The sequence below is a fragment of the Myiozetetes cayanensis genome, unplaced genomic scaffold (assembly GCF_022539395.1).
Source record: "Myiozetetes cayanensis isolate MyiCay16 unplaced genomic scaffold, myiCay2020 scf29, whole genome shotgun sequence".
Classification (NCBI taxonomy): Eukaryota; Metazoa; Chordata; class Aves; order Passeriformes; family Tyrannidae; genus Myiozetetes; species Myiozetetes cayanensis.
Window position 1 is genome coordinate 5,338,552 of NW_026087510.1, and position 26,599 is coordinate 5,365,150.

Genomic DNA, 26,599 nt, shown 5'->3' on the forward strand with positions numbered 1-26,599 from the left:
CCAAAGAACAGCTTTCATTCCTTTTCCTTAGCAAATTACAGAATACAACAAACAAAATATTCTGTTACGTGCCCGGGGTATTTTTGCACCTGGTCTGATGTTGCAACTGCGAGAAAAAAAAAAGAATGTAAAATAATCCTGGAACTCTTTTCCTCTCAGGCTGCTGTTTTCTTGGAAGACTTAAGAACAGTTCTACTAAGACCATATTTCTCTTTGAAAGATGCCTGTGCTTCAGAGCAAGGCAAATCCACCCATCCAACATACATCGTGGAGATGAGTGGTAAGGGAAAGAGTAACAACAGCTGCAGCATTAGCAGGGTATTAAGGGGGTTTTATTCACAATAAGCCTTTCCAGGGTATTTAAAACACAAATAATGAGAAATCTTGCTGCTTATATCCTGAGAGCATGCAGCAGTATTAGTTTATCACTCCATGCAAAGCTTATCCTACTCCATCCCAGAACACTTATTTGAAATGTCTGTGTTTCCAGTATTACAGGAAAGGACAGATATTCAGAGATTTCCTCCCATTCCCTGAATTAGGATAAACAGAGATGGAGAATGTTTTTGCCTGTCAAAAGGCTCCCTTTTCGGTCCTTTATCTGTACAGATTTTTTTCTTGTGCTTCAGATTTTCATGTGCTTTTACCAAGTAGAATCAGAAGCAGTTAAACATTTCCCCCACCAGGGGTTCCCAGAACCAAGCCAGAGACCCAAGAGCACTTTTTGCACAGCCAGGTGCAAAATTCAGTAACAACAATAGGAAAGAATCAATTTGCCCATGTGCCCCTTGCACATGTTCATTGACTTCAGCCAAGTTAAACCAGTTGCTACTTAAGGAACAGGTCTTGCAACATCAAACAAACCCTAAAGGCTTTGAGTAAGGCCCAAGCATTTTAAAGCCCTGCCCTAGAATGAGAGGAATGTAATAAAAAAGTATTCAGTCTGGGTTTAGATTCTGCCAGTCGGACCTGGGGCCTTTGGTGGGCAGATACTCCATAGAAGGAAAAGCAAAATTCAACACACTGGAGACCAGAATTGACCAATGGTTTTTTTGTGCCACTTCAGGGAGAGGATTTTTAGGGGTGTATAATCCTGACCCTCAGCTATTTCACAACTTCATCGTGTCGAACGAGGCTTCATCACATCATAAAAACAATCCTCCTTCAGCAGCAGCTCCAGGTGAGCGCTCCTGCCAAGCTCCAAAGCAGGTATTTAATGCAACTCCTCAAAGATTCAACTGTGCTTTGTCACACCAGCACTGACCCAGGTAGGAAATAACAACAGTTATACCTACAACAGAACTCACCAGCTGATTCCTGGAGAGGCTGCTCGTGGTGAAGTCAAACAAAACCCTTCCCCTGAGCTGTTCTGTGGACAGAAAAGCTCATTAAATGACCCAAACTCAACAAGCTTTGTGCTGTTACAGATAAGTCTGGGCATGAAGAACTGGGGATTCCCTGGGTGCAAAGCCTGAGCCCTCCCAACTCCACAGCACAGGCTGTATTCACTGGCATCCTGAATCCCATCACGTGCATCAGCGTGAACGTCACCATCCTGTTCGTTGTCTCCAGGGAGCATCACCCTGTTTATGATGTGTAAGTACAAACAGGAGAACTCAGCCAGTGCCCTTTCACGTCAGCCGTGTCAGAAGGTGGAGCTTTTCACTTTTTTCAACACAGAGTTAAGAGAAAACACGACTGGAAAGAATAGAATTCTCATTATTAAATGCACTGCAACGCACTTCCCACAGAGAAGACTGTGGCAGGGTAGGAAACAGCGTGTAAGGCATTCACAAATTAACATTGCCTTATTAAAATAAGCAGAATTAAATCCATACATGCTGTTCCTGATGCTCTTTCTGACCTGTGTTCACACTCTTTGCAACCTGGCTTCTCACTGACTTACCCTGTACAGCCCTTCTGGCTGACTTTAAGTTCTCTTCCCTTTTTTGCAGCTATTAAGTTTAAGGATCTTATTGGAGCTAAGCTTTAGGTTTTTATCAGCTAGTTCCTACTGCCCTGAAAGCCCTGGGAGCTCTGCCTTTGGGGCAGTTATTTGTTAGGGGGCAACCCTGCTGCAACCATGAGCCTACACCCCCCCAAAAAAACAGGAGTAGTGAGGAAAACTCTTGTCCTTTCCCTCCTAGAGACAACCTGTACAACACAAACGCTGAGTTCGACTGGGGAGACTTCAGAAGCCTCGGGGAGGAGGTCAGAGAGGCCTCCCAGGAATTCCTGCTCTTCCTTTTCCAGTTCCAGGAGCCCGGCACCTTCGTGCTGCGGCTGAGCAGCAACAGGCACAAGAGGATGGTTTGTATGCAGGGATCTTTGCATTCCCGGGGCTGGCACAGCATTCCCTGCTCCATGGGAATGTTTGGAAACACAGGAAGTTTTAAAAATAATAGTGAGCATCTCTTTATTTATTTATTTATATATATATGTATATATATATATATATGTATATAGTGTAGAGGTGAGTTTGCATGTGTGGGGGTTAAATAATGCAGCTCCTGCAAAGCCTGGGCTCTGTAACAGCCAAAATAACCCTTTTCACATAAACCCCTGAGCCTATTTTAATGAGATGCAATGACACCTGACTGGCCTTTCCCTTGCAGTACGTGAGGGTGATGCCACTGGGAGGAGAGTGCTACGAAGAGGGGCCCTTCCTGCCCACAACTCCCAGGTTTGCTGTCCAAGTAGGAATTGCAAGGAAAAGGGAGCTCCTCCTCAAACCTGACTGGGCAGCAATTGCTGGAGTGAGCACAGGACTGCTCCTGTTGCTTGTTGCCTCTGTGGCATTGACAGTAAGTAAGATTGCACAAAATTAGGGTTTTTTTTAAAGGATATTACAAGATTTTATGCAAGAATCCCACAAGTGACCTCCTCCCTTAAGCATCACCCATAAAGCTGAAAATTAGAGTTACTTGGAACTCAACCTCATGTTTTACATATGGGGTAAAATTCATCCCTATGAATTGATCCAGTGCCATCAAAGCCCCAGTGTATTCACCTCTTACATGGGCCACTTGAGGTATAAATGAACTTCATTCCCCTTTTCTGATTCATCAACAAGATGACAGTTTGTTTGTTTGGTTTTTAAATGCCTGACCAAAACTGCCTCAAAATAAAGAAAACATAAATAAGTACTGAAAAGCTCTTACAAAGAACTGTCAGCTGTAAATATGTTTCTCCAACATTCAGGTTTGCTTTCCTTATTCAGACATAAGTCCCAGTGACCACAAAATACCTGAGATTCAAACCCTAGATGGTCTTTCAGACTGTTAACCCCCCCCAAAGTCACTCATTCTGAATTCAACAGGATTTTTTTTTTTTCTGCTGAGGTAATGAGAGAAAATGTGATTTATTCAGCCAGCAGATGCAAACAGCAGATAACTGTACTTCCTTCCCCTTGGTTTCAGCCTTATCTGCTGGGATTACTAATTTATTCTAAACCAGAAGAATTAATGATATATTTAGAAACCAGACTCTCGGGGTCTTTGCTCGACAGGTGGTGATGGCTCCTGTTTGCTGAGCGAGGAACACGTGGGTCACACTGACAGGAGGTGTCCAAATAAGAAAAGGAACTTACTGGTTTGATGCTGTCGTGTTTTGCAGCTCCTCTGCCAGGGCCTTGGCTGGTCCCAGAAGGGCAGCACCTGCCCTGCATTCCGAAGGCGGCAGCTCCGGTACAACCTGGACAGCTACTCCTCTGACATTCCCAGAGTCCTTTCCATCAAAAAACGTCACCCCTGGGTGCAGCTCCAGGCTGGGGCCTCCTGCAGCGCTGATGGAACAGGTGAGCTGCCAGAATTCCCCAAAAACCAGTGGCTCTGCCCGGTTCCTGCTGCAGAGGAGCCACAGGGCAAAGGCTGCTGAACTCAGGGCTTCACTGGCGTGGTTGTGCCAAACCAGCCTGGAATTAAAAAATAAAATTAGTAAATGAATATCCGTGTTTCAGACTGTTCCCTGAGGAGAGGGGATGGCTGGGAGCCTGAGGAGCAGATAGACCTGGACTCCTTTAATACCAATGTTTTCTTTGAGCTTCTGCTGAGACAGTCCCTGTCTGTCACAACCACACTGGGCCACTTCAAAGAAGAGGTAAAGCCTGTTTGGGGCTGCTTTTTACCTAGAAAGAACCTAAAACATGTAACTTGATCTGTCACCATTTTTCATTAACCTCTGGCTATTAGGTAAATATTTTATTTCAACTTTCACCTCTTTAGAACAAGTAACACAAACACATCCTCGTGTTGTTTATAAACATGCAATAGAGTGGGGAAAGCAGCGACCTTAAGGCAGAACATTTTGGATTTCTTATGGTACTGACCTGATGTAATTTTTGGAAAATGGCTTCATCTTCCAGCTTCAGTTTTTCACCTGTAAAATGAAAATAATATGGATTTCCTGGTCCCACCCACATTGGAGAGCTGCAGATTAAACAGAAGAGAAATGAATAAATGAACATACAGTGACGTGAGAGCAGATGGTTTGAGTTGTATAATAAATATCTAATTTGAAAGTGATGGGAGAGCATTTTGCAGCCCTAAGGATGAATCCACCTGTAGTTCTCCTGTAATTCCACGGGAGGTTTAAGGGACAGCAGAGGGAGCTGGATTACAACAAGCACCTAAATAATGTGGAGAAATCCTTGTGCCCTAATCTGAGACAAGGCTTTAATGAGTTTGTACTGAGACCTGACACCAGCCTGTGCTTTGATTCCATACAGAGGGGTTTTATTTCATTTTTAATTTTCTTTTCCTTTTGTTTCGGACCTCAGGTAAAAATCCTGTACCAGAAGCTCATGGGTGAAATGTCTGCACTGAAAAACCTTTGGATCAAGACTCTGAGCGTCCCAGGAAAGGTGGAGGCTGAGAGCACGGGGACAGAGGGGTATGGAAAGGCAAAGCAGCAGGTAGAGCTCAGTGCAGCAACATTTGTACACAGAATAACAAATTCTCGGGGCTCTCTTTTGAAAATTTTAGGCGTGGTCGTGTAAAATGTCACTTTTAAAACCATAGAAATTTAATATTTCACAGGCTGCAAAACAGTTAATTGGAATATGTGTGAGCAACTGGGTCCTTAAAGAATTTAAAGCTGCTACTACTGCTTTGTGCTGACACTGAAACTCATCTCTGAAAGATTAGCAATTATTATTATTATTTTCTTAATGTGATGGATCCATGCACCCCAATTCTTCTGGGAGGTCATCTCTGCAGAGGTTTCAGCTATAAATTCATCTGCTTGAGTGTGTGTGCTGCAGCTTCTCTTTTCACATCAGGAGGTGTTTACATCATAACCTGTTGTGTCATTTAATTACATTAACTTTGCTTTGAAATAGACACTCTAACCTGTCCATATTGCAATTATTTGGTCTTTATGTCAATATTCATGTCAATATTTCAAATATTTTTAACAAGGAAGATGCACTGTGATTTGTTTCACTGATTTTTTGGGGAGTTGCAGTGTTCCATTGCAACTACAGCTCTGTGAAATAAAGCCATTTCATGGCTCAGAAACAAAAATATGCTCATGGTTTCACTTGGAAAAACATGAGCAACACAGTAAGGAGCTGCAAAAGGTAATATTCATTTGAGGACTTATTACATCTGCTGTTAAAAGGATCCTCTGAGTTATCAGCCTGCTCAGAGCCGGGTAAATGCCGATCACTGACGTGCTGGATAACTGTAATTCAGCATATTAGAGCTGTCAGCTCAAATGGACACACCAAAACCGTTTTAAATTTCTAATCTGTGCCGTTTTAACGAAGGGCAGGAAAGCTGCCAGCTGGATTTTTAAAAATAATAATAATAATAATAAAGGAAAATACACCTGGATTTTCTATCCCGCCCAGGCAGAAGAGGAGATGCAGCGAAGGAAAGAGCTGGCTGCTGGCTATGAGCAAAGTGTGAGCAGGCAGATGCAGCTACTGCAGCAGGAGCTGGAGTGGCAGGAGCAGAACTGTGTCCTGTTCCACTCTGCCCTGAGGGAGGGGGTCAGGCTGGCAGAGACGCTCACAAAGGACGTGGCTCGCCAAGGAGACCAACCACAAGATTACACAAGGTGAAAATGCAGATGTGATTTGTACACCCACCAAAACTCTCCCCTTACTGCTCCGTTTAAACTCCCTTGCCTCACCTTCAGGGGCCAATAACTCTTCTGGCTCTTGAATTGCAGGCTGCTGGCCCAGCTGGAGGCTGCAATCAGCAGGATGTCAAGTGTAATACTGCAGGAGAGTCACCACCTCAAAGCCTGGGGAGTGCTGGGGGAAGGGACAGGAGCTCCCCTTCTGAACCAGGATCAGAGCAGGACACTCACCAAGCAGGAGCTAGTGGGTAACTGCAGCCTCCAGAAACCTGGGGGAATTTACAGCCAAGGCAAAAAAGAGAGTATTTAGAACACGTCCTCCTTGAATTCCCACTGACAACTTGGGAATTCAGGGGTTGTTACTAAAGCAAAGCCATCAGTAGAAGGTTTCTATGTTGTTTCTTAGGGAGAATATCAGGGTTGATTCATTAAAGATCTTTGGGTACTGGCTAATTACCTCCCAGCAACAGAGAGGGCAGTGGGCTATTCTGTGGGCAAGTCTCAAAAAGTTCTATTTGTTCTCATGTTGTTGGCTGTTTTCTGATATTCTCACCTGTGCTCTGGTGTGACAAACGGTAAAAGACACCCAGGCACCCAGACCCCTCTTTCTATCACCCTTTTAAGAGGAACAGAAGTAAAAACAGGACAAGGAAACCCACCTTGGATGTTTCAGTGACTGCTGCAGGCTGAGGCCACAGAATCTAAAACCCTGAATGGGCATTCAGGAAACATCAGTCCCCTCACTCATGCAGACAGGGCAGAGAGGGAATGGAATTGCCATGAACTGCAGGCATTTCCCCACAGGCACCTTCCCTAAAAGGAAGGAGAAAGGCTCAGTTTATTTATTTATTTTCACCCCTTTTCTGCCCTTGCAGGTGTTTTTTATAAACTAGCAGCCCCCTCACACACCTCCCCCTTGTACAAGACCTACAGGCTGTTTCTCCTCCCCCCTCCCCACCTATTTTAGGCTCCAATGGCACTGCTGGAGCACCTGACGTGGTGTACACGGATCCCATCACCGGGCTCTTGACTCCCTTCCCTCACTGCTCCCTCCTGCTGAGCAGTCACTGCCCTGGACCAGTTCCCAGCCACCATTTCCTGCACCCCCAGACTGGAAAGGTGCTTCCCCTAGCTGGGAATGTTGGCTATGATCCCACCAGATCCAGGCTGGTCTGTGCTGCTGATTCTGGCTCGGGTAAGTGCCACAATCCAACCATCCATTGGTCCCACTGACTGGTTGTGGAGCAGAGTTATAGTGGTTGGGGGGGATTGGTTAAAACAACACAAAGGACAAAACAAATAGCCCAATTTGCTACACTCAGATGTACTTTTTCCTAGAACAGAACCTAAAGAAAATCTGAGAAAGCTTCTCATCAGCATGGCACTGGGAGGTGGTGGTGGTGGTGTTCAGATGGATGTGAGACCTACTGCAGAGATGTGTTTGATGGTACAAGGCTTGGAGACAAAGGAGTGTTGAGATATTCCTAATTTCTGACAGCTTTCAGCCCCTCCACTCATTAAACTACAGAAGTTAAATGCTAAGAAACTTGCAGCTTTTAGGGAAGGGCCAAAGGAAAAGAATTCAATTTGAAAAGCCTTCCCATAACCACATCAGAGCTCTCCTGGTGCCATCCTTAGGTGGGCGACACAGGCCCGAAGTGCCCATATTTCCCTACGTTCCTCACCCGGTTTGTCCCAGCACTGAGCTGCCCGTGCAGACAAAGCTGCCAGCCCTGTGTCCTGAGAGAACCTTCAGCATGGGAGGCCTCGTGTCGGACCCAGCCACGGGGATGGAAGTGCCAGTGCTGGGGGTCACGATCCACCCCCACACGGGGCACAGGCTGGCGCTGGGGGGCACGTACCTGAACCCCCTCACGGGCACGCTGGCACCTCTGGAGCTCTGGGGGCCCATGAAGGAGCCAGAGGGAGGCAAGATCGTCCCAATCCTGGGAGTTGGCTTGGATGGTAGCACTGGTAGGTCTTCTCCAGACATTAATCCTTCTCTCTCCTCTGGTTCTGCTTTACAGCTGATCACTTTATAATTCACTAAAGCTATCTGGTGACTCTGTAAGAGATACCTGAGTTCATCACTCCTTAACTGTGACACAAACTACTGAAGCTGATTTGACTTGAAGATGGTCCCATTGCTCTATTGCAACAGTAAAAGTAGCATAAAATGCATCATTTAGGAGCCTAGGGAGGGTGAAGCTCTAGATTTTTAGAAAGCATTTTCAAATACCTGTAACTCTTTATTACTCATTTTGGAATATATACTAGACACAAAAGGAAGAGTGGGGACTTTAAGCTTTTTGAAAAGTGGGAATTAGGGGACTTATTTAAGAACAGTTTATGAGCCAAATTATTTTATAAATGACCTCAAAATCCCCTCCACTCCATGTGTCCCATCAAACCTACTTCTGCTTCCCTTGAAGTGAATGTCCATGGTGCCTTTTCCTGACAGGGGAGGGCTGGACCCCAGTGATGAGCTAACAGCTGATGTCCTGTCCTTGTATCTCCTGTTCCTTGACTGCCAGGAGAAGTTTTACCTCTTGGTGGGCTGGTGGGCCCTTCTGGACAGCTGATGCTCCTTGGGGATTCCTTCACCGAGCCTCTGAGCGGGAAGCTCTGCCGTGTCCAGGGGCTCCACCTGCAGCAAGGCAGGGTCGTGCCCCACAGCGGAGGGTACCGGGCTGTGCTGGAGGCAGACTGGCTGCTGGCACAAACCCAGGTGCTGAACGCCCTAAAGCACTTCCAGACATCCTTCCTGGAAGGTCCCAGCCTGGCAGCAGACAGATTGGCAGCACTGAGGGCTGCAGCAGAGGAGATGAAGGAGTCTTTGGCCACCAAGTGCTACCACGCCTTGCACTGCCTGCGGAGCCTGGGGGAGAAGCAGCAGATTGCTGCAAGTGTCAGGAGCAACGGTGGAAAACTGGGTAGGTGCAAACCAGCCAGAGGTGTGAAAGCCACGAAACCAAAGCCATGAGACCGCTGTGACTCTTGGGGAGGATCCCATGCGGGGCTAAGGCTTGGACTTGATGATCCTTGTGGGTCCTTTTCCAGCTCAGCGTATCCTGTGATCCCACCACAGGATTTGGCTGAGACATCAGCACCTCAAACTTCTAGGAAGCTTTTTTTTTTTTTTGGTCAAAATGGCTTTGCTCTAGCAAAACCTGATGGTGCCCCCCAGCCAGGTGTTGACTGGCAGCTGCAGCAGGACCAGCAGCACTGCATGCAGCAATTGTTTCCATCACAAACCTGCTGAGTGTTTCACGTCCCTCGTCTCTTCTGAACAACCCAGGTGTGATCAGGTACCCCGGCACGGAGATGTGGATCCCTGCAGTGTTCGGAATGCAGATCCCAGACCCGGGGGATCCGCTCTGATGGTGCCAGTCCTGGGAATAGACCGTGATTGGAATTCTGGGCAGCCTTCCCCACTTGCAGGAACCATGGAGGATGCAAATGGAAAAGGTAGAGAAGGAAGTTGAGTTGGATGATGGAAATAAATAAATAAGAAAGGCATGTTAAATCACCCTACCAAAACAGATCAGTTTCTACCTCAACACTGAATAGAAAATGTGGGATTTGTGGCCCAAAATTCTAAATATTACACTGAGTTTTTCTTTATCCACAGGCCTTGTCCCCATCACTATTGGTGCCAGGACCATAAGTCCAATTACAGGTGAAATTGGACCTGTTATAGGTGCCCAGAGAAATCCCTGGACACACAACGTGATTCCTACTGTTCAGTCCCTTGGAGCTTTACCAAGGAGAGCCACAGATCCAGACCTGGTAATTAGAGCTCCAACAAAACTCTCTTTACTTGCAGGTTTGTTATCTGGAGGAAATTCTTTCTTGGTGCTTTTCTATTACAAGTGGAATTTCCACTCTATTTCTCTGCCTCACAGGTAGTATTTTCTTATAGTATAAGATGACAGAAATAAGTTATTATACTTCTCTTTTCATTGTCTGCTTTTTATCTTCCTTCTATTTCTATCTTCTTCTGCTGGTCTTTGTACCTTCTGTTTGATATCTTTCCCCTACCCCAAGATATTGAGACATTGATTTGGACATGAATTATCACATTTCTAATCCTTCTTCAGCCTCCTGGAAAGCTGAACTGTTGGGTCTGCCATTGCTTTACAGCTGGACTTTCTAGAAAAGGAAATAAATTCAAGGCATTTATACTGGCACTGCAGAAGGAAAAAGGAAGAAGGGCTCCTGAAAAAGCTGAACTCCCTATTTCTTGATGTCCTTGATGCTGTAAAAGAGGGGAAGGCACAACAGGTATGGTGCCTTTTTTTTTTTTTTTTTTGGAGCTGGCTCCAGGAAAGTTCTTTAAAAATTCCTTAGGGATTCACAGGTATTAAAAATTCAGACATCACTGATGGGATGGTGGTGTTCTGAATCCAAGTTATTCCCCTCCCCATTCAGACCCAAAAGGCAAATGGAAGTGTCTGTTCAGAGTAAGGGCTGCACAACTCACAGTGGCATCAGAGAAAGGGGACTGGCATCAGTTCCTACACAGTCACAATAACCACAAGGCTACAAAAAGCCAACAACCCAGTCAGCCAAGCTCTTGCTGTCTCTGCAAAGGAAAGTGCATCCCACTCGATCTCCCAAGTTGGCAACACCATCTAAAGCTCCCTCTCCTGTTCCTTACAGATACAACTCAAGGAAAAACTGGAAGACATTGAGGGAATGTGCCATTTTCTGAAAGTGTCCTCTGTGCAGGAAGCTGAGAGACGAGCCTCCAGATGTTCCAGTAGCCAGGTGGTCACTGAGCTGTCTGGGCTGTTCAAAGGTACAAGAGGGCAGCTCCAGCCAGAGAAGGGGGCAGGGTCATACACTGCTTTCTGTGCTGTGTGCTCCCTCTGACAGCTCACCTTCAGCCTCAGGGATTACTCCTGTCCTCCCAAAGCAGGACAGTACAGAGGTAGGATCTGAAAATTGGGCTGCTATAAAAGATAAAGAGTTTGAGTCACACAGAGGGAAAGTTGCTCGAGGTTTGCCCTGTGAGTCCCCAGCAGATTCTCAGGTGGGTGCTTCTGCTAAAATCTGCCTCTTACAGCTGACAGAGATGAGACAGAACAGGAAATGCAGGTCCTGCTGGAGATCAGGAAGGCACTGGAGAAGCTGCTGGAGCTCAGGGAAGAGATGCAGCTGGAAGAAGAGCGGATATTCCTGCAGCTGAGAGAGGGAGAGAGGCACAGGAGCCGCATCCCGGGTGCTGAGGCAGCAACAAAGCTGAGAGTGAGAAAGGTGAGGTCACTGCTGGGCTGGGCTGGACCTGGTCCCCCTCACAGGACATTCTGGGCTCAAGAGACACTGCAGGATGAAAGCTCTGAGCCCACTGCACGGAGATATTCCCAGTTCCAGGACATCCCCAGTGCTTCTCCAGGCAAGTGCTCCCTGGTTCTGCAGAGCAGGCATCCACTTCTACCCAAGCAAGACCTGCTGAAGTAAAACCAGTGCCTTTTGCTGGCTGATCAGGGGCCAAAGAGACTTTATCAAAACATAGTGCCAGGAAGCTTTTATTTTAGCTCTCCTTTGCACCATCTGCAGCTTCTGTGACTGTTCTTTGAGGGCTACAGGGCCACAAGTGCTCTAGAGCTGTCACAACAGCTTTCCAGATGGTGACTGGCCAGATGATGTGTGAGAAAGGCATTGAAAGCCAGAGTTTAGTTATATTTTGAATTATTTCTTCCAGCTCATGCTTGCCCTAGCCTCTGAGTCTCAGGAATGGATCCTGGAACAACAAGCCAGTGTGGAGACTGCCCACACCAAGCTGGAATATTTGAGGGACTTGTCAATCATCCAAGGACAGCAGGCAAAGGTACTGTAAATAAAAGCAGTTGTGTTGCTGTCTGTCAAAAGCCCAAGCAGCTGCCAGTGCTCTGAGAACATCACCCAAGAACACCACACAGCCAGAGATCAGAGCCCTGCAAAATAACAGCAAGCTGGCATGGGAAGGACATCAAATGCAAGTGGTGCAGTTGAAAAATCACACCTTGCAGTTTTCCTATCAGCTTGAAGGATGTGGAAAAAATAAAAAAATCAGAGTTGGGGGCTGTGGGACAAGAGCCACTGGAAAAGGCTTTTAAGTTGCTGAGGCAAAGTGCAGTAACATCCCATGGAGTCACTGAGCAGTGTGAACTGGCAGTATCAGGTTTTCAGGAAAACTTAAAACAATGTTCTTGACAGGCACCGAAATGGCCTCTGTGTGCTTTGTGCTGTTTTTCAGGTGCTTTTCTCAGGCTCTCAGCGGTGTTTTGAGAACTACCAGACAGCCAGATTTTACGGCATCAGCGGGGTCTCAGATGGCACACGCGAGGAAATCCAACAAAAACTGATCCCCCTGCTCAAGTCCGTGGTTCAGGTGCTGGGGGAAAAGAGCAAAATCACTGCATCACCTGAGACACCAGGTAAGAGCATTGCCTTATTTTACCCTGGCCTTGGAAGACACGTTGGAACCTTTCAACTTCGACTCTAGAAAGAGATTCTCCTCCTGACAGCTGAGAATCAGACTTTGGTTCTATTTTGTAGGATTTAAAGATCTCCTTGGACTCAGTGAGCAAAGCCTTGATGATGTGTGTGAACTCACCACAGGGTGGGATGAGCCCCAAAATCATTTGCTAGGCTCAAATTTTCTCTTGCCAGGCCTCACCAAAATTAATATGTCTTCTGCAAAACAATATCTTGCAGTAAATACATTTTCTCACGTTTCTTCTACAGGTTACTCATCAAGGAGCACTTTAAAAGCATCTGCTGCTCCCACAGAGGCGTTAAGAGCTGAAGCAAGCCAGGAGAGCACTTCAGCTTCCATCATATCCCCTGTTCTGCCCACTTCACCCTCAGAAAGGATCAGCCACGTGCAACAAGAAGTCCAGACAAGGTAAGAAATCCTTGTTCTGCCTTAACTGCCTCTACCTTTTTAGAGTTACAAAAAAAAAATACTTAGTTTGGAAGGTTTCTCTCTGTTGGGTGTGGCTCAGCAGAAGGCTCCTGTTCTCCAGGTTCCTGTGGATGAGCCAAGTGATGACCACATAAAAACAGTGCTGTGTTCTCAGTGTGCCTCCCTGGCTGCAGGTTGCTCTGGGAGAAACATGCCTGTGAACTGGCACACCTGGAATTGTCCCTGCTGATGGAAGAAACGAGCTCTCTCTGCTCCTTTTGTGAATCCAAGGCTGGGGGAAAGGAAGACCACGAAGGGAGTTGGGTAAGGTTGGCACTGTGTCATCTCAGAGTTCTCAGCCCAGGAGGAGAAGTTTTCCACTGTTTGAATTCCTTTCAGTTTTCCCACGTGGCTTCAGAAAAGGAAATTAAGCAGAAAGTAGTAGACTACTGCAAAGCCAAACAGAACCTAAAGTAGTTTTCCCCTCTCAAGTTAAAGGACAAGGTGCAGTGATCTCATTTTCAGCAATGCTTGGGTACTTCATCCCACAATAAATCAGGGTTCTGGTGGTCCTTCAATGAACATGGACATCTGGTTTCTGGCTGGTTTTTACATCTTGGGCTTGGTAGGACTCAATTCTTTTGGAGCTCTTGACCATAAAGAAGTTTCGAGTTGGGATGTCTATAATATTTTCAGGGCCTGAACAGCAGGAAAGGAAGAGAAGCCACTGTCTCAAAGGATTCACTCCTGAAAGACCTGTCAGAACATCACCACCATGCTGGACAGGCGTTGCATCAGAGACAACTGCAAGAAATCAAACATTTGGGCCTCAGCCCAGACCTGACAGTGCCCAAACAGCCCCTGCACTTCCTGGAAGAAATCCCACAGCAGCTGTCACTTTGTTTTCCTGGCTCACAAGCCCCACATTCTGAGCTCACTGAGCAGCAGGTGAGTTTAAGGCGTTTTCCTTGTGCCGTTGTCACCTCCCTGCTGGGCAAGGATGAACTTCATCCTCACTGGGGGGTACAGACACCCAGCTGGCTGCAGGCACTGCATGGGTGCCAGCAGAGCACCTGAGATGCCCCAGACTCTTAAATATTCCAGGCCTGCCTGGAAATTCTCTGCTTCTGGTGCCCACACTCATTAGTATTGAATATATAGAATATATTTGCATTGCTGTAGAAACCCCCTACCCTTGCTTTTCTTTTGCTTGACAGCAACAACGTCCCAGGCAAGCCCAGCATTCACCAGACTCTGTCACTCAAATGCTCCAGGCTTCAGCAGTGAAGATAGTGAAGCTGGAAGCTCTGAGACAAGTGTGCCTGTACAGGGTCCTGGACCTCTACTGCAACCTCCAGGTAGAGGCACTGCCTGCTTTCCATGCCTCACCCCTCCCTGCACAGGCTTTTAATTCACAAAACTGTAAGGGCAAAAATGCCCATCTTAAGTGGAAATCTGCAGGTGTGCAGGTACAGAAACCTCCCCTGAGAGTCAGCCTGGCACAAACCCCACTATTCAAAGCCCTGTGGTTATGCTCGATGCTGGAAAACAAACAAACAAACACAAACAACAACAACAAAAAAGCTGATTTCTATTAAAAAAATAACTTTCTCATCTCCCTTTGCTCACCTGCTTCAGATCCTGAGCTGTCCAGAAGGTGTGACGAGGATCCTGGGCAGTTTTGAGCACAGAAGTAACGGTGAAGGGGCAGCCCAGGAGGTTGCTCAGAGCAGAGAGGAGCAGCAGGTGGCGAGAGCAGTGGCTTTTCTGCAGGAGCACCACCGGGAAGGGGACCTGCTGAAAGGGTTAAACACCGAGTCAGAGGCTGAGCTGAGGAAGATGCAGGCACAGTTCAGGCTGGAACTCCAAACACAGACAGAAGAGAAGGTACAGCAGCTGAGACATCTGTGCTGTCATTTGTTGACAGCTGCAGGGGGGCAGCAGCAGAGCCTCTGGCCGTGGTGTTTTAGCCATGGTTTGTGTGGTTCACACCCATTCACCTCTGGCTGTCCAGGGAAGATTTTAAAAATCCCTTTGGAAGCTGATGGATTGGATTCAGAGTGGTTCATTTCCCAAAATTCCCGCTTCCAAACCTGCAGTGACAAAGTTGGACTCGATCTCGGAGGTCTTTCCCACCCCAGTGGATTCTGTGGTTCTGATTCCTCAGCTGCAACATTTCCACCCTTTTCCTCAAGCCTGCAAGACTTTATCACATTGTTTGTTTGTTTGTTTTTCTTTCCCAGATAAAAGCCAAAGAAACACAAATTATCCAGGAGACCCAAGGAGGGAAATTTGGCAATCTTGTGGCTTATTCCATCCTGTCTCAGAGACACCTGAGGGAAACAGTGACTTTACTACAAGATTCCTCCAGGCTCAAGAAGGTGGCCTTGAGGTGCCAAAAGGATGGCACAGGCCTGGGACACCTCGTGGGAGAAGTAAAATCCTCTTGCTGGTTTGGTTTAGAACCTGCAGCTCCCTCCAGTGTGTTGTTATGAAACCCAAATTTAAAGCCTTTCAGGGATTGTGTCTGTTTATATAAATGGGACAGTTAACTCCAGGTTATAGTGTATTGTATTATTTTTTTTTAAGCCAAAAAGAATTGAAACTATGCTGGGATTTGCCACTAAAAATCAGGCACTTCAGATCCATTTGAACACAGATTTACTCAAGGCTTCTTTGCGAGCCTTAAATTTATTTTCAGCAGTGGTGACTTTGCCATCTTGGTGTTTATAAACAACAAAACTAAAGGCTCTACTTACCACATTTCCACTCCCTTTGGTGCCATTTCCAAAACCTCTGTCCTCAGTGTGTTGTGTAGAAAGTAAAACAAGCAAAGGAGGTTCACACATTTCACGCCACAGTTCACATGAGCGTTTTCTCCTTCAGGATTTATCAGTTGATGGGGACACCAGGGCCGTTCTGCAACTCCTAAAGGACAACTCAGAGCATGTGCTTTTAGTGCTGGAATTTATACAGACTGTAAGATTATTGCAACTGAGAGAGAGACACTTCAAGGAAATAGTCAGCAGCCTAAAAGGCTGTGGGGAGGTAAAACTAAATATATTACTGAAATAATATATTAAATATACTACTAAATATATTACCTTGCAGTTTTATTCAGAAAATCATAAATAATTTGCATTGCTGTCGTTACTCTGCAAAGGACTTGGTTCTTCAAGATCACAGTTTCTTGAACAAAACCAGGATCTTGGGGTTGGATCTTTTATTTTATTTTTTCTCCCTATCTCTAGTTTGTGGATGAAGCAAATCTCATAACCAGTGAAGTGAAAAAATTCAGAGAGCAGAAAATGAGAAGGCTGGAGGAAGAGCTGAAAGCCTCCTCGAAAAACAGAGGAACCAAGAAGAGCATTTCAAGTAGCTTTGATTCGTTGCAGGTCAGAGAAGAGCAGATCCCAAATGTTTCCTGATTGAACTCGCATCATGTGCACAGGACATGAGATTAATGCTGCACTGCTAATGAGACCATGACTGCAGCTGTCCTGTACTATCAAATTCACAACAAATTATGGGGAAAAAAAAGGGTTGAAGGTGGAGATCAGGAATGTAAGAGCTGAAGGCATAGGAAGAAGAACAGCCTCCAAAAGCGGGTTATGCACAAAATTAAAAGTACAGGGGGAACAGAGAAAAAGAGTTTGATGGAATTTCCTGCTTTGCAGATCAAAATCACCACCCAGAAAAGAGAAGGAACGACAGAAGAAAGGAAAGGCCTGTGGCAGGCTTTCCAAGAGGAGCATCTGGACCTCAAAGGGTCTCCCATATGGGCAGCAGCAGATGAAAGAGCAGAGCTGCAGGATCAGCTGCTCCCTGGAGAGCAGAGGAGGAGGAGGAGGAAGCCCTCAAGGCTGCAGCAGGATGGGGTACTGTGGGACCACCTCCCTTCCCTCTCTCCAGCTTTTTCGGGGGGGATTTTTTTGCTGTTTTCTGATTTTCAGACTGAAAGATTAAGAGGACTGCTACTTATTACAGAGTGTGAGAAATTCAGCAGCATTTCACAGGTTCTTACTCTGACACCTCCTTGCTTTTCCCTGTAGGACTCGACAGAAGAATGCAGTGAAAGGAAAGCTTTCTTAGGAAAGGGTTTTCACCCAGATTTGTGGGAGTTGAGAAGGAGACTGGGAGGAGATAGAAAAGAAAACGTGCAGCCAAACAGCAGTTCTGCATCATCCATCCCCCAGCCCCTCAGGGCTCCAGGGATCCCTCAGAAGGCAGATGACCAGCTCCTCTGCTTCTTGACTAAGAGTAAGTCTGGGCTCTCACAGGAATCTCAAGTAATCTGTGATATTTTTAGGATGCTGATGCACTGCCTAGGGGGCATTAATGCTTTGGGAAAGGAATGGACAGGGAAGAAGTGGGTGAAACTCCTAAAATAGGGAGGTCATTACCAAAATTCTGATTTTTAACTGGAATATGGGTGCCAGGACATAAATATTTGTGGTCATTACCTGGTGTATTCCTTCCTCACAGACATCAAGGTGCTGAAGCAGGCAGAACATGTGATGGCATCCAGAATCATTCTGCTGAATCCACAGTTCACAACACCCCCTCTGTGTGGTAAAAACTTCAGTCTTTTGGTTGACTTTTGGTTCTTTTCCTGTCAATTTTCTCCTTTCTTCACCTGTTTAACAACAAAATACATGAGCCACCTGTGATACCTGCACTAGTAACTTGCCTGCAGATGTGATTTAGCAATTATACAATCCTTACAATAAACCAGATACTGGGCTTAGAACACTTAAGGCAAATGTTGCTTTAATTAGCTGAAAAAAATCCTACCAATTCTCATGAAATAAGGAATCTGACAATTTAAAAGGAAGTCACTATTCACAGAATTCAGGGCAACTGGAAGATGGTTTTTTCTCATCAATAAATCTTGTGGCAAAGACAACTTCAAGACAAATGGAGAGGAGTTTTCTGGTAAGCAGCTCAAATGAGAACTGTAGGAAGGAGAAGTGTTTGGACTTGGGGCTTTTTGTTTGGGGGTTTTTTTTACCTTAAATAGAACAAAACATTCTTCCTCATTAAACAGACTTCCACCAAGACATTTAAGATACATGAAAAAGGAGAAAACCAGCGAACTGGCTAATTTTTGGAAAGAAAGATACTCACACATTTGTCCAGACTTCAATGCCACGCCCCAAACAGCAAAATCATTCCCCTGTTTGACCTTGGCTGCGTGAAATTCTTGCTCAAACACGGCTAAGAGGTGGTTTGCTCAGGAAAGCAACACTCATTTGTTGGCTTACACAGGTGTTGAGGAAACCAAGTGGGCAAAAACCTCCTTTCTGCTGGGTCTGCTGGAAGGGGTGAACGAGGAGCTGCGAAGTCACGCGGTGGCAGCCGGGCTGGCTCGGAGCCACAGAATGGCCCCAGGTAAATCCCACCTCGGATTCTGCTCCTGCAACAGCCAGAACTGTTGGGAGTGATGGGAAGATTCCTGTTTATTGTGGCCAGGTTTGGCTGCACAGAAATGAGGGTGCCCCTCCTGAGCTGTCCTGATGCTGCTGCTGAGCAGCTCAGACTTAACGTCGCTTTTCCAGACCTCAGTTAATCAGAAATCTCTCCAGGAAAAGTCAAGTTTTAGACCTTTCCTGAGAGGATCAAGCACGTCATGACCCTTCTGATAATTCACAATGCAGCAGCAGGGCCTCATTTTGCACTGAACAGTGTATAAAATGAGAAATGCAGCATATTACACACTTGTATTGCACTGTTACATCTTGGTTGCTATTTTCACTTTTTTTTTGTCCAATTAGTCTGATGAAATGCTGCTTTTCTTGCAGCAACAGCAAGCAGTGCTCAGGGTACAGAGGATGCCTCCAGGACTCAGGAAGGAGAACCAGCAGCAGTTGATCCTGCAGCCCTCTCTGCCAGAGAGTTTGTCATTTATCAGTATGGCATCTCCATCCTGCAGTTCCTCAGACCTCACATTAATGTAAGTGTTTAAAATCTTAATGTTTAGACACTGGCATTTAGTAATCAACAGCAGTTATAAAAAAACTCTTCAGCCAACAGTTATAAAATCAATTATACCAGTTATAAAATGAATTAGAGAATGTACCAATATCAGGAATTAAATTCCAGTTCTGTTTTCCCTACAATGGTGTAGAACTGTTTTGAAGCCAAATCCCTACCCCAAAAGATTTAGTCAGTTCTTGTATTTGTTGTGGCATCTTCCTTAAGCACTTCACTTAGGTAATGAAGAACTAATCCCTGCCTATTGCATAATATTGTGATAAAACACATTCCCTTTATCTCTTGGAACAACAATTCTCTCCTTTTCTCTGTGCAGTTCTTAGCACACCATGGCTTTGGTCTGGGTAAACTCCCCAGGGTCTTTCATAAGAGCATCAAACAAATAATGGAGTTGTAGTGACCACAGCCAGAGCTCCAGGATACTGGAGCACACTTCCATTTACTTAATTAAAGTAAACTTAAATTTACTTAAAATTAAAAGGAAATCTTAAGGTTTTTTTGAACCAGTCTCCATTTTCACGTGGGATTGGTTTGGCTCTGTGAACCCACTGCAAACCAAGGCTGACATTTAAATCAATTTAGAGCCCATTAACCCCTCTTTCTGTGCAGACCTGAGGTGCTCTCAGTTCTTACAGAAACGTTTCTCCTTCTCTCTGCAGGCTCCAGAAATCACCCTGGCTGTTGCCTCCAGCCTCCCCCCCAGCGATGCCACAGGCAATGCCTTCAGGGGCTCCTTCTTTTATCAGGTTTGCCCACCCCACATCCACTCAGCCTTTGCAGTAGTTTTATATCCATTGAGTTCTGGGGCTGGGAAGTAAAACACAAAAATACTTCATGCTTTTCAAGTCACACAGTGTGCTTGATGCTTTCTAGGAAAAAACATTGATATAAGAAAGCCTCAGGTGTTAATAAGCTCCAGATGTATCTGAACACAAACTAACAGCACTGGAGGATGCTGAGTTTAAAATATATGTATTTAATGTGAGGGTCATACCCAAAGCACATTCATTAAATCAGCTCTAATTATCCAGTTTCTCATGTCCAAGTTTTACCACTTTCATTTCTCCCAAATTCTCCCTAAGTCAGCCTTATAGGAGGCAGTGTATCAGCATTTTACTTACTATAATTAGATTATAGAATGTGAGTGTTTCCTACCATTTATTTCTAAACAGGAGGTGTGCAGAGAGAAGCTTTCTCAAGTTCATGATATTATATAAATATAAACCTGCCCAGGGCAGAGAATGCAGGAATGCTTTAGATTCACATCACAGATTACTAAATGAAGTCCCATGACCATCCTGTGTATATAGATATTCCCCTGTACTGATCTGAATCCTTGGACTTACCTAAAATTGAGGCAAAACACTGGAAGAGTTGCATCAGCAGAGCCAATTCCTGCTGTGCTTCCATCTCAGCTCTGGATATTCAGGTTTTGGTGTGTTGTGTTTTTTTTAAATCAGAATTCCAAGAGCAAACTCTTCATTCTGAGGGATTGCCTGAGCTCTGTGGGAGGTTTCCTGCTCCTCCTCGTGCACTGCTTGGCTCATGTCTGTGCTGCTGAGCTCAGCCACGACAGCAACCCCCTCTTCCTGAGGCTTTTTTATCAGGTATGTTCCAAGGGTGGTTCCATTGCACTCGTGTTTGTTAAAGAAAAATAAAAATTAAAAAAATATCATTTTAAAAGGGAGGGGTTAATGCTTTGTGCAACTTCAGTGATAAAAGGGGAGATGAAACGAGGTTTCTATAATAAGTTAACTATTACCTGAACTGCCATTACAGCAAGATTCACGCTCAAAACTTGAAGAACTGTTCTGCCTTAGGTGGAGCCAGTGAGAAAGCAGAAAAATGCACCACTAATACCCTGTCTACACACAAACAACACTAACTCAGAGACACTTTTGGTCCACTGACACCTGAGGAGATAAAACCCACACAACTACACTCTAAGCATCACCTGGGAGAGCCCAGCAGAGAATTTCCATGACCACAGTCCTGACTCAGAGCAGTTGCACCAAATTCATTGGGAAGGGAAAATGCAATGGAGCATCCTTCCCCCCACACCCTGATGGGATGCAGCAGGTTCTCAAAGCCTTTCCAAAAAGCCACATTTGTTTGTTTTTTTCCCCCTCTCCAGGCACTGAAGGCCTGTCTTAGTGAAATGTTCTCCCTCAGACTTCGGCTCTCAGCAGCTCCCCAGGGCGATAAATCCCAGGGGGTAAGGCAGGTGTTGCTGAAGGAGGAACCATTCTCCCAGGAGGAAATAAACCTCATCTCCCAGCTTTTTGAAGTCAAAGTGAGAAGGCCCACAGACATGGAAGCCTTTGAGAAGGTAACAACAAAAATCAGCACCGATGCTTTCTTACTTTGCTACAAAAACGACAATTTGACTGGTTTGTAGATGCCTGTGTCTGTGTGCCTGCAGTTAATAGACTGGAATAGAGGAAATTCACTCTGAACACCCTTTTTTAAGCACTGGAACAGGTTGTTCAGAGAGGTTGTGGATCCTCCCTCCTTGGAGACACCCAAAACCCACCTGGGCACAGGCTCTAGGTGACTCTGCTAAAGCAGAGGGGGGTTACAATAAATTATTCACCTTCCTGCCAATCAGTAAGTCAGCACAAAAAGCAATACCATGGAAAATACATTTAAGGAGTCTATAAAAATTAAAGTCAGCAATTAACTGCTTTCTCCACTTCTGTGCTTATTCCATAACACGTGAAGAACAACCCCTTGCTCCACATGAAATCTGAGGAACCACTGCAGGACAAGTGGCTTGTGGAGAAAAAAGAGCTTTTCCCTCATGGAAAGGACAGCTTGGGAGGGAGGGCACGGTAAGAATAATTTGCCAGGAGCTATTATTTACTGTTTATATTTACTATTTATTATTTCACTACCTTGTACACTGAAATTTGTCTGTTTTGCTCCTGTGAAGAGTCTGTGATTGAAGTTTCAACACTGCTGCTTCTTCCCTCTCATTTTTAAACATTTCTTTCCATTTTTTTTTTTTTAGCTTTGAAGAGGAAACCTGCACTTCCTCCTCCCTTTCAGAACTTGAGGATAAAGTGGATGTGTTAACTGAGGAGCTGGTGCAGATCATAGAGGATGAACACCAGTTTTTAAGCAGCAAAGGCAATGAAGACCTGCTTTGTTACTACCTTGAAATCACTAGCTTGGAGAAGGAGTGTTTGGTAAAACAAATCAAGGCATTAGAGGAGGAAATAGCCCTGGGCAGAAAGTTGTAGTGGCACTCAAAGACTTGGTGGTTTTGTTCTACCTTGGTTCTCTGCTTTTGTTATCAGGCTTTAAGCCAAAGCAAGTCTTCTATTTCTGTTTTAACTTTGGTGTGTTTTTCCTCTCCAAACTAAAGGCTCATTAAATCAGGAGTGAAAGTAGTGCAGTGATTTAAGTGACAAGACTTTGGCTGACACCACTGACATTTCTGGCCACATGCAAGTGGTGAAGAGAAATACTGTTGCAAAAAAGCTCAGACTCAGAGTTTCCAGGAATAGAAGCAAAATACAGAATCACTCAAATGCATTATTTTTTAAACTAGTGTATCAATCTACAACACATTTGTGAACTTCATCTGATAGTTACACTTTTCTGAGTTTATGACACAGCAAAAAACATAGATATGATTACCCCAAGTGACTGTATCTACACAGTTACACACCAAGAGCAAGAAATATTATTTTCCACCACTGAAAGCAACTTGCCCAGCCCACACAACCTTTACTTGTCCTGGAGTCACCATATCTCAGCTCTCTCCCGTACAGGAAGGCAGGTCCTGCACTGTCCAAGCCCAGCTCTGCTCTTAGGCTTGGGGAGACAGTCTCTCCTTCTCCCAAATTCAAGAGTCAAACCCTGAAACACATGAAACATTCAGTATTTGCTGATCAGTGGAGCATCACCACAGCCTCTGGTGCAGGTAAAAAGCAAGTGAGGGAAGAGCAGAGTCACTCAAGATCCTTCCTTCCCCCACCAGCACAGGGCAATTCAAATAATTTCATGAGCCACTAAACACCCTCAGCATTTCTGCTCATGATGTTTAGATCTCTGCTCACAGCTCAGCTGTCCTTGCTGCCTGTGCCAGAAGGGACCAAATTGTCCTTTCAAAGCAACTTAAGGGGATTTTTCCCCCTCTCTTGACTTGCTTGTGTTTCCACCAAAAAGCTTTTGAACTCCCTTCAGGGCACCAGTAGCAGATCAGATGGCTTTTATAGAAAACACAGTTTATTGATACTCGCATTTCCTTTTCAACTCACAAAACTCACATCAATTTTTCAGTGTTGGCATTAATATAAGCATTTAAAAACTTCGATAAATAACCCCCAGAAAAAGCTTCAGACATACAGAGTAAGACAGGCAGGGACTAGAGACAGCAAGTGCTTTGTGCTTGGATCAGGTTCCTCAGTGCCAGCCCTTCATCCCACCCCACAGTCAGTGCTCCAAGAACAGCCTAAGCCAGGCACAGCCACAGAGCTAGGGCTTGCTTTTGACCCAGTGGTACCTGTCCACAGGTGGCCCTGAGAAAGCAGCTGAGGGCCTGTAGAACTTGTAACCCCTGTGCTGGCCATAGTAGGAGCCATCAGCCACGTAGGTCATCCTGGGGAGATACGGGGACCAGGGCTGGGTGGGAGCCTTGTAGTAGTCACCGAACTGAACAGCGAGAAACGGGACCGCGTTAAAGGGTGTTGGGGGAAGAGGGGGAACAGGCTGCTGCATTCCCTCAGCAGGAAGCCTAAGGAGCAGCTCCCACAAAAAGCTCTATCCCGTTCCAAGCGTCATTTAGGTTGGAAAAAACCCCTCCAAGATATCAAAGTCAAGCCGTCCCCCCCAGGCCTCCTTTTCTCCGGGCTGAGCCCGAGCAGCAACATCACCCTCTGCTCACTCACCTGGTACACACTGTTGGGGTTGCTGACAGTGGGGATGGCTCTGGGCTTGCTGTGGAAGCTCTCCTCATCCGAGGAGGTGCCAGACTGATAGTCCAGGGCTGCCTTCTCCACGGCATAGCTGATGAGCTGCGGGAGCTTGGGGTTCTCCTCCCCGTCAAAGCGCACGATGGTGAAGGGCTGGTTCTTCTCCCCGTACCTGGAAGGGACTGGAGGTGTGTGATGCAGCTCTGCACAAGCAGGGACAGCCCTGAGGGGCCAGCTGACACCAGCAGGTGAGCAGGACCCTCAGACACCAAGGCTGGAGTTGATGTCACTCGCACAGAGCACCTGAGGTGTATCAGCCATCCCCTTCCGAACTCACCTGCAGCTCACCTCGAAGGGGTCAACCCACAGCGTCATCTCCCTGGGCAAACCAAGCTCCTGGAAGTCCACATTACTCTCCACACAGGCTTGCTCCAGCAGGGGATCTCTGGCCTGCTGTTTGTTTATCCTTATGCACCTGGGGAAGAGCAAAGCCCAGGTGGATCTCGGACTGCACTGCAGCTTGGCAAGTCCTGCTCATACAGGAGTACACACTCAAAAATCACTGTTTGTCCTCTCAACACCTGCAGCCTGGGGATGCAGGTTCTCACTCAGAGCCCCAACCAGCAGCTCAGCCTAAGGGGCTGATTTATAAACTCAAACAAGGTTTTGTTTAAAGCACATAAAGCCCTGACTCGCTTCATCAGTAGTTTATGGGAATTAAAGGCAGTTAGAACGATTCCAAAAGTCACTCTAAGACCACCTGAGTTCTGCTTCCAAGGAGTCAGAGGCTACTTAAGACACTCAGTGAATACTGTCCTCAGACTTCTACCTCGGTCCCTACTCACACCTTCACAGGCACACCCTGAAAAACAGGTGCATCTTCACCAGTTAATAACGCTTTTTCCCTTGAGCTCAAGGGAAAACCAAGTGACTCCCTTGCCATTTTGTATCATTTATTGCCAATTTAAGGCCTCCAGGGTGCTCAGTACCTCTTGAACATCACACAAAGTCTCCATTCCCTCTCCTGTCCTCTCACCTGAAGGCTTGTCCTCGGGATGGGCTGTCTGGGTACCAGTGATTCTTGTACTTCTCAAACAGGATGGTGGTCAGCCTGGCTGCAAATTTGTCTATTTTATGCTTGCTCAGCTTGTCTTCCCTCTTGACCAGCTTTGTGATGAAGAAGACCGCAGCAGCAATTTCATCTTTCATCTTAAATCACAGCACACGAGGTGCTTCAGCTGTTGGACAGTCACCAGTGCAGATGAGACACTACACTAGACAGATTTAATAACATTAAGGTACTATCAGGTTCCAAGAAAAGATGCTGCAGAACCTGCATAAGCCAGGGCAGACAGAGCCTAGATAAGCCTGACTGCCAAATAAAGGATAAATTTAGTTTGGGGCATTGAAACCAATTTAATGTATTACTAGAAGGCACTTGCACTAAGCAAGTTAACAGCCTACATAAAATATGAGTTTAAAATATAGTACTACTTATTGTGTATCACATATAGTCAGCAACTAGCAGAACTTATAATAAATTACATTGCTCTTTTAAATACAAAGAAGACAAAAAACATTACCTTTTCAGAGCAGAGACAGTGAAAACCTGGAATACACTTTATGAGCAGCTTCAAAGAGGCTCCAGGAAAACACATAAAACCCTAGACCCTTTGCACAGGACAGGACAACCCCTCAGCTCCCAAACCCTCTCTTTCTCTGGTGTAGTTTGCTCAGGCCTTATATGGAACAGGGAATTATGTGGGTCTGAGGGTTGTAACAACACTCAGGTGTGCAGGAGATTCAGGTGTGTGGCAGTAGTTTTAACTAACACTGGTTTCAAAGGCATTTCAACCTGCTTGGCTTTGTTCCAATATCAGCTCCTTTTTTTAAGGGTTGATTTAGAGCATATTCGATTGATTTGTCCCTCAATACCTGTGAAATGTTCAAGTGAAATATTCACCGTGGGAAAAAAATAGTACCAGGCTTATTAATTGATCATCAGAACTGTGCTTGTCTGCTGCTGGCAGACTTAACTGCTTTCTGTATGAAACCCTCACATTTGGTACTCTTCATTTAGAAAAGTGCATGATTCTATAGCTATCATGTCATTAATCTTCCTAGAAACATATTGTCATTGGAGATTGATTTAGGTTTTGGGCTGTTTCAGGCACGGGGTGGGGATGGCTCTGTTTAAGAGTCCGCTCAAAAGCAGAGCCTCAAACGTGAGGGTTGTGCTCATTGTTTAAAACTTAAAAGCAACGATTGTCTGACAGCCAGAGAGCAGCTGATGTGTCCCTTTTCCCTTCTGCTGCCTCAGGAAGTTGTGTCTCCAGATGATCAGGAACTGCCAAGACAAAAGAACAAATGGAGGCAAAAAGAGCTGAGTGGTTTAAAGGGGCTCTTTAGTGGGGCTGGGGATGTTGGAGCTGAGCAGTTCCAGGGCTCACATTTCAGTCCTGGGAGCTGATTGTGCTCCAAGAACAGGGATGAGAAATGCAGAGTGTGAAGGCACAAACTGGCAGAAGGACCCAGCTCTGCAGAAAAGTGCCTGAACCACGAATTTCTGGCTACAGCATAAATAAATATAATATAATAAATAAAACTAATATAATAATATATAAAGCCAATGTAATAACATATAAATACACATATATTACATGGACACATAAATATATGTACATATAAATATATGTACATATTATATATA

At 45.5% G+C, this 26,599-nt stretch overlaps 1 protein-coding gene across 1 annotated transcript; it reads right to left on the reverse strand.

Moving 5' to 3' along the window:
* Positions 1 to 23,452: 23,452 nt before the first annotated feature.
* Positions 23,453 to 25,098, reverse strand: BTG4 (BTG anti-proliferation factor 4). Its single transcript, XM_050322771.1, has 4 exons — positions 24,926 to 25,098; positions 24,227 to 24,364; positions 23,866 to 24,061; positions 23,453 to 23,629 (listed from the first exon to the last, which is right to left on the reverse strand). Exons 1-4 carry the CDS (start codon positions 25,096 to 25,098, stop codon positions 23,453 to 23,455), a joined length of 684 nt encoding a protein of 227 aa, XP_050178728.1.
* Positions 25,099 to 26,599: the final 1,501 nt, after the last annotated feature.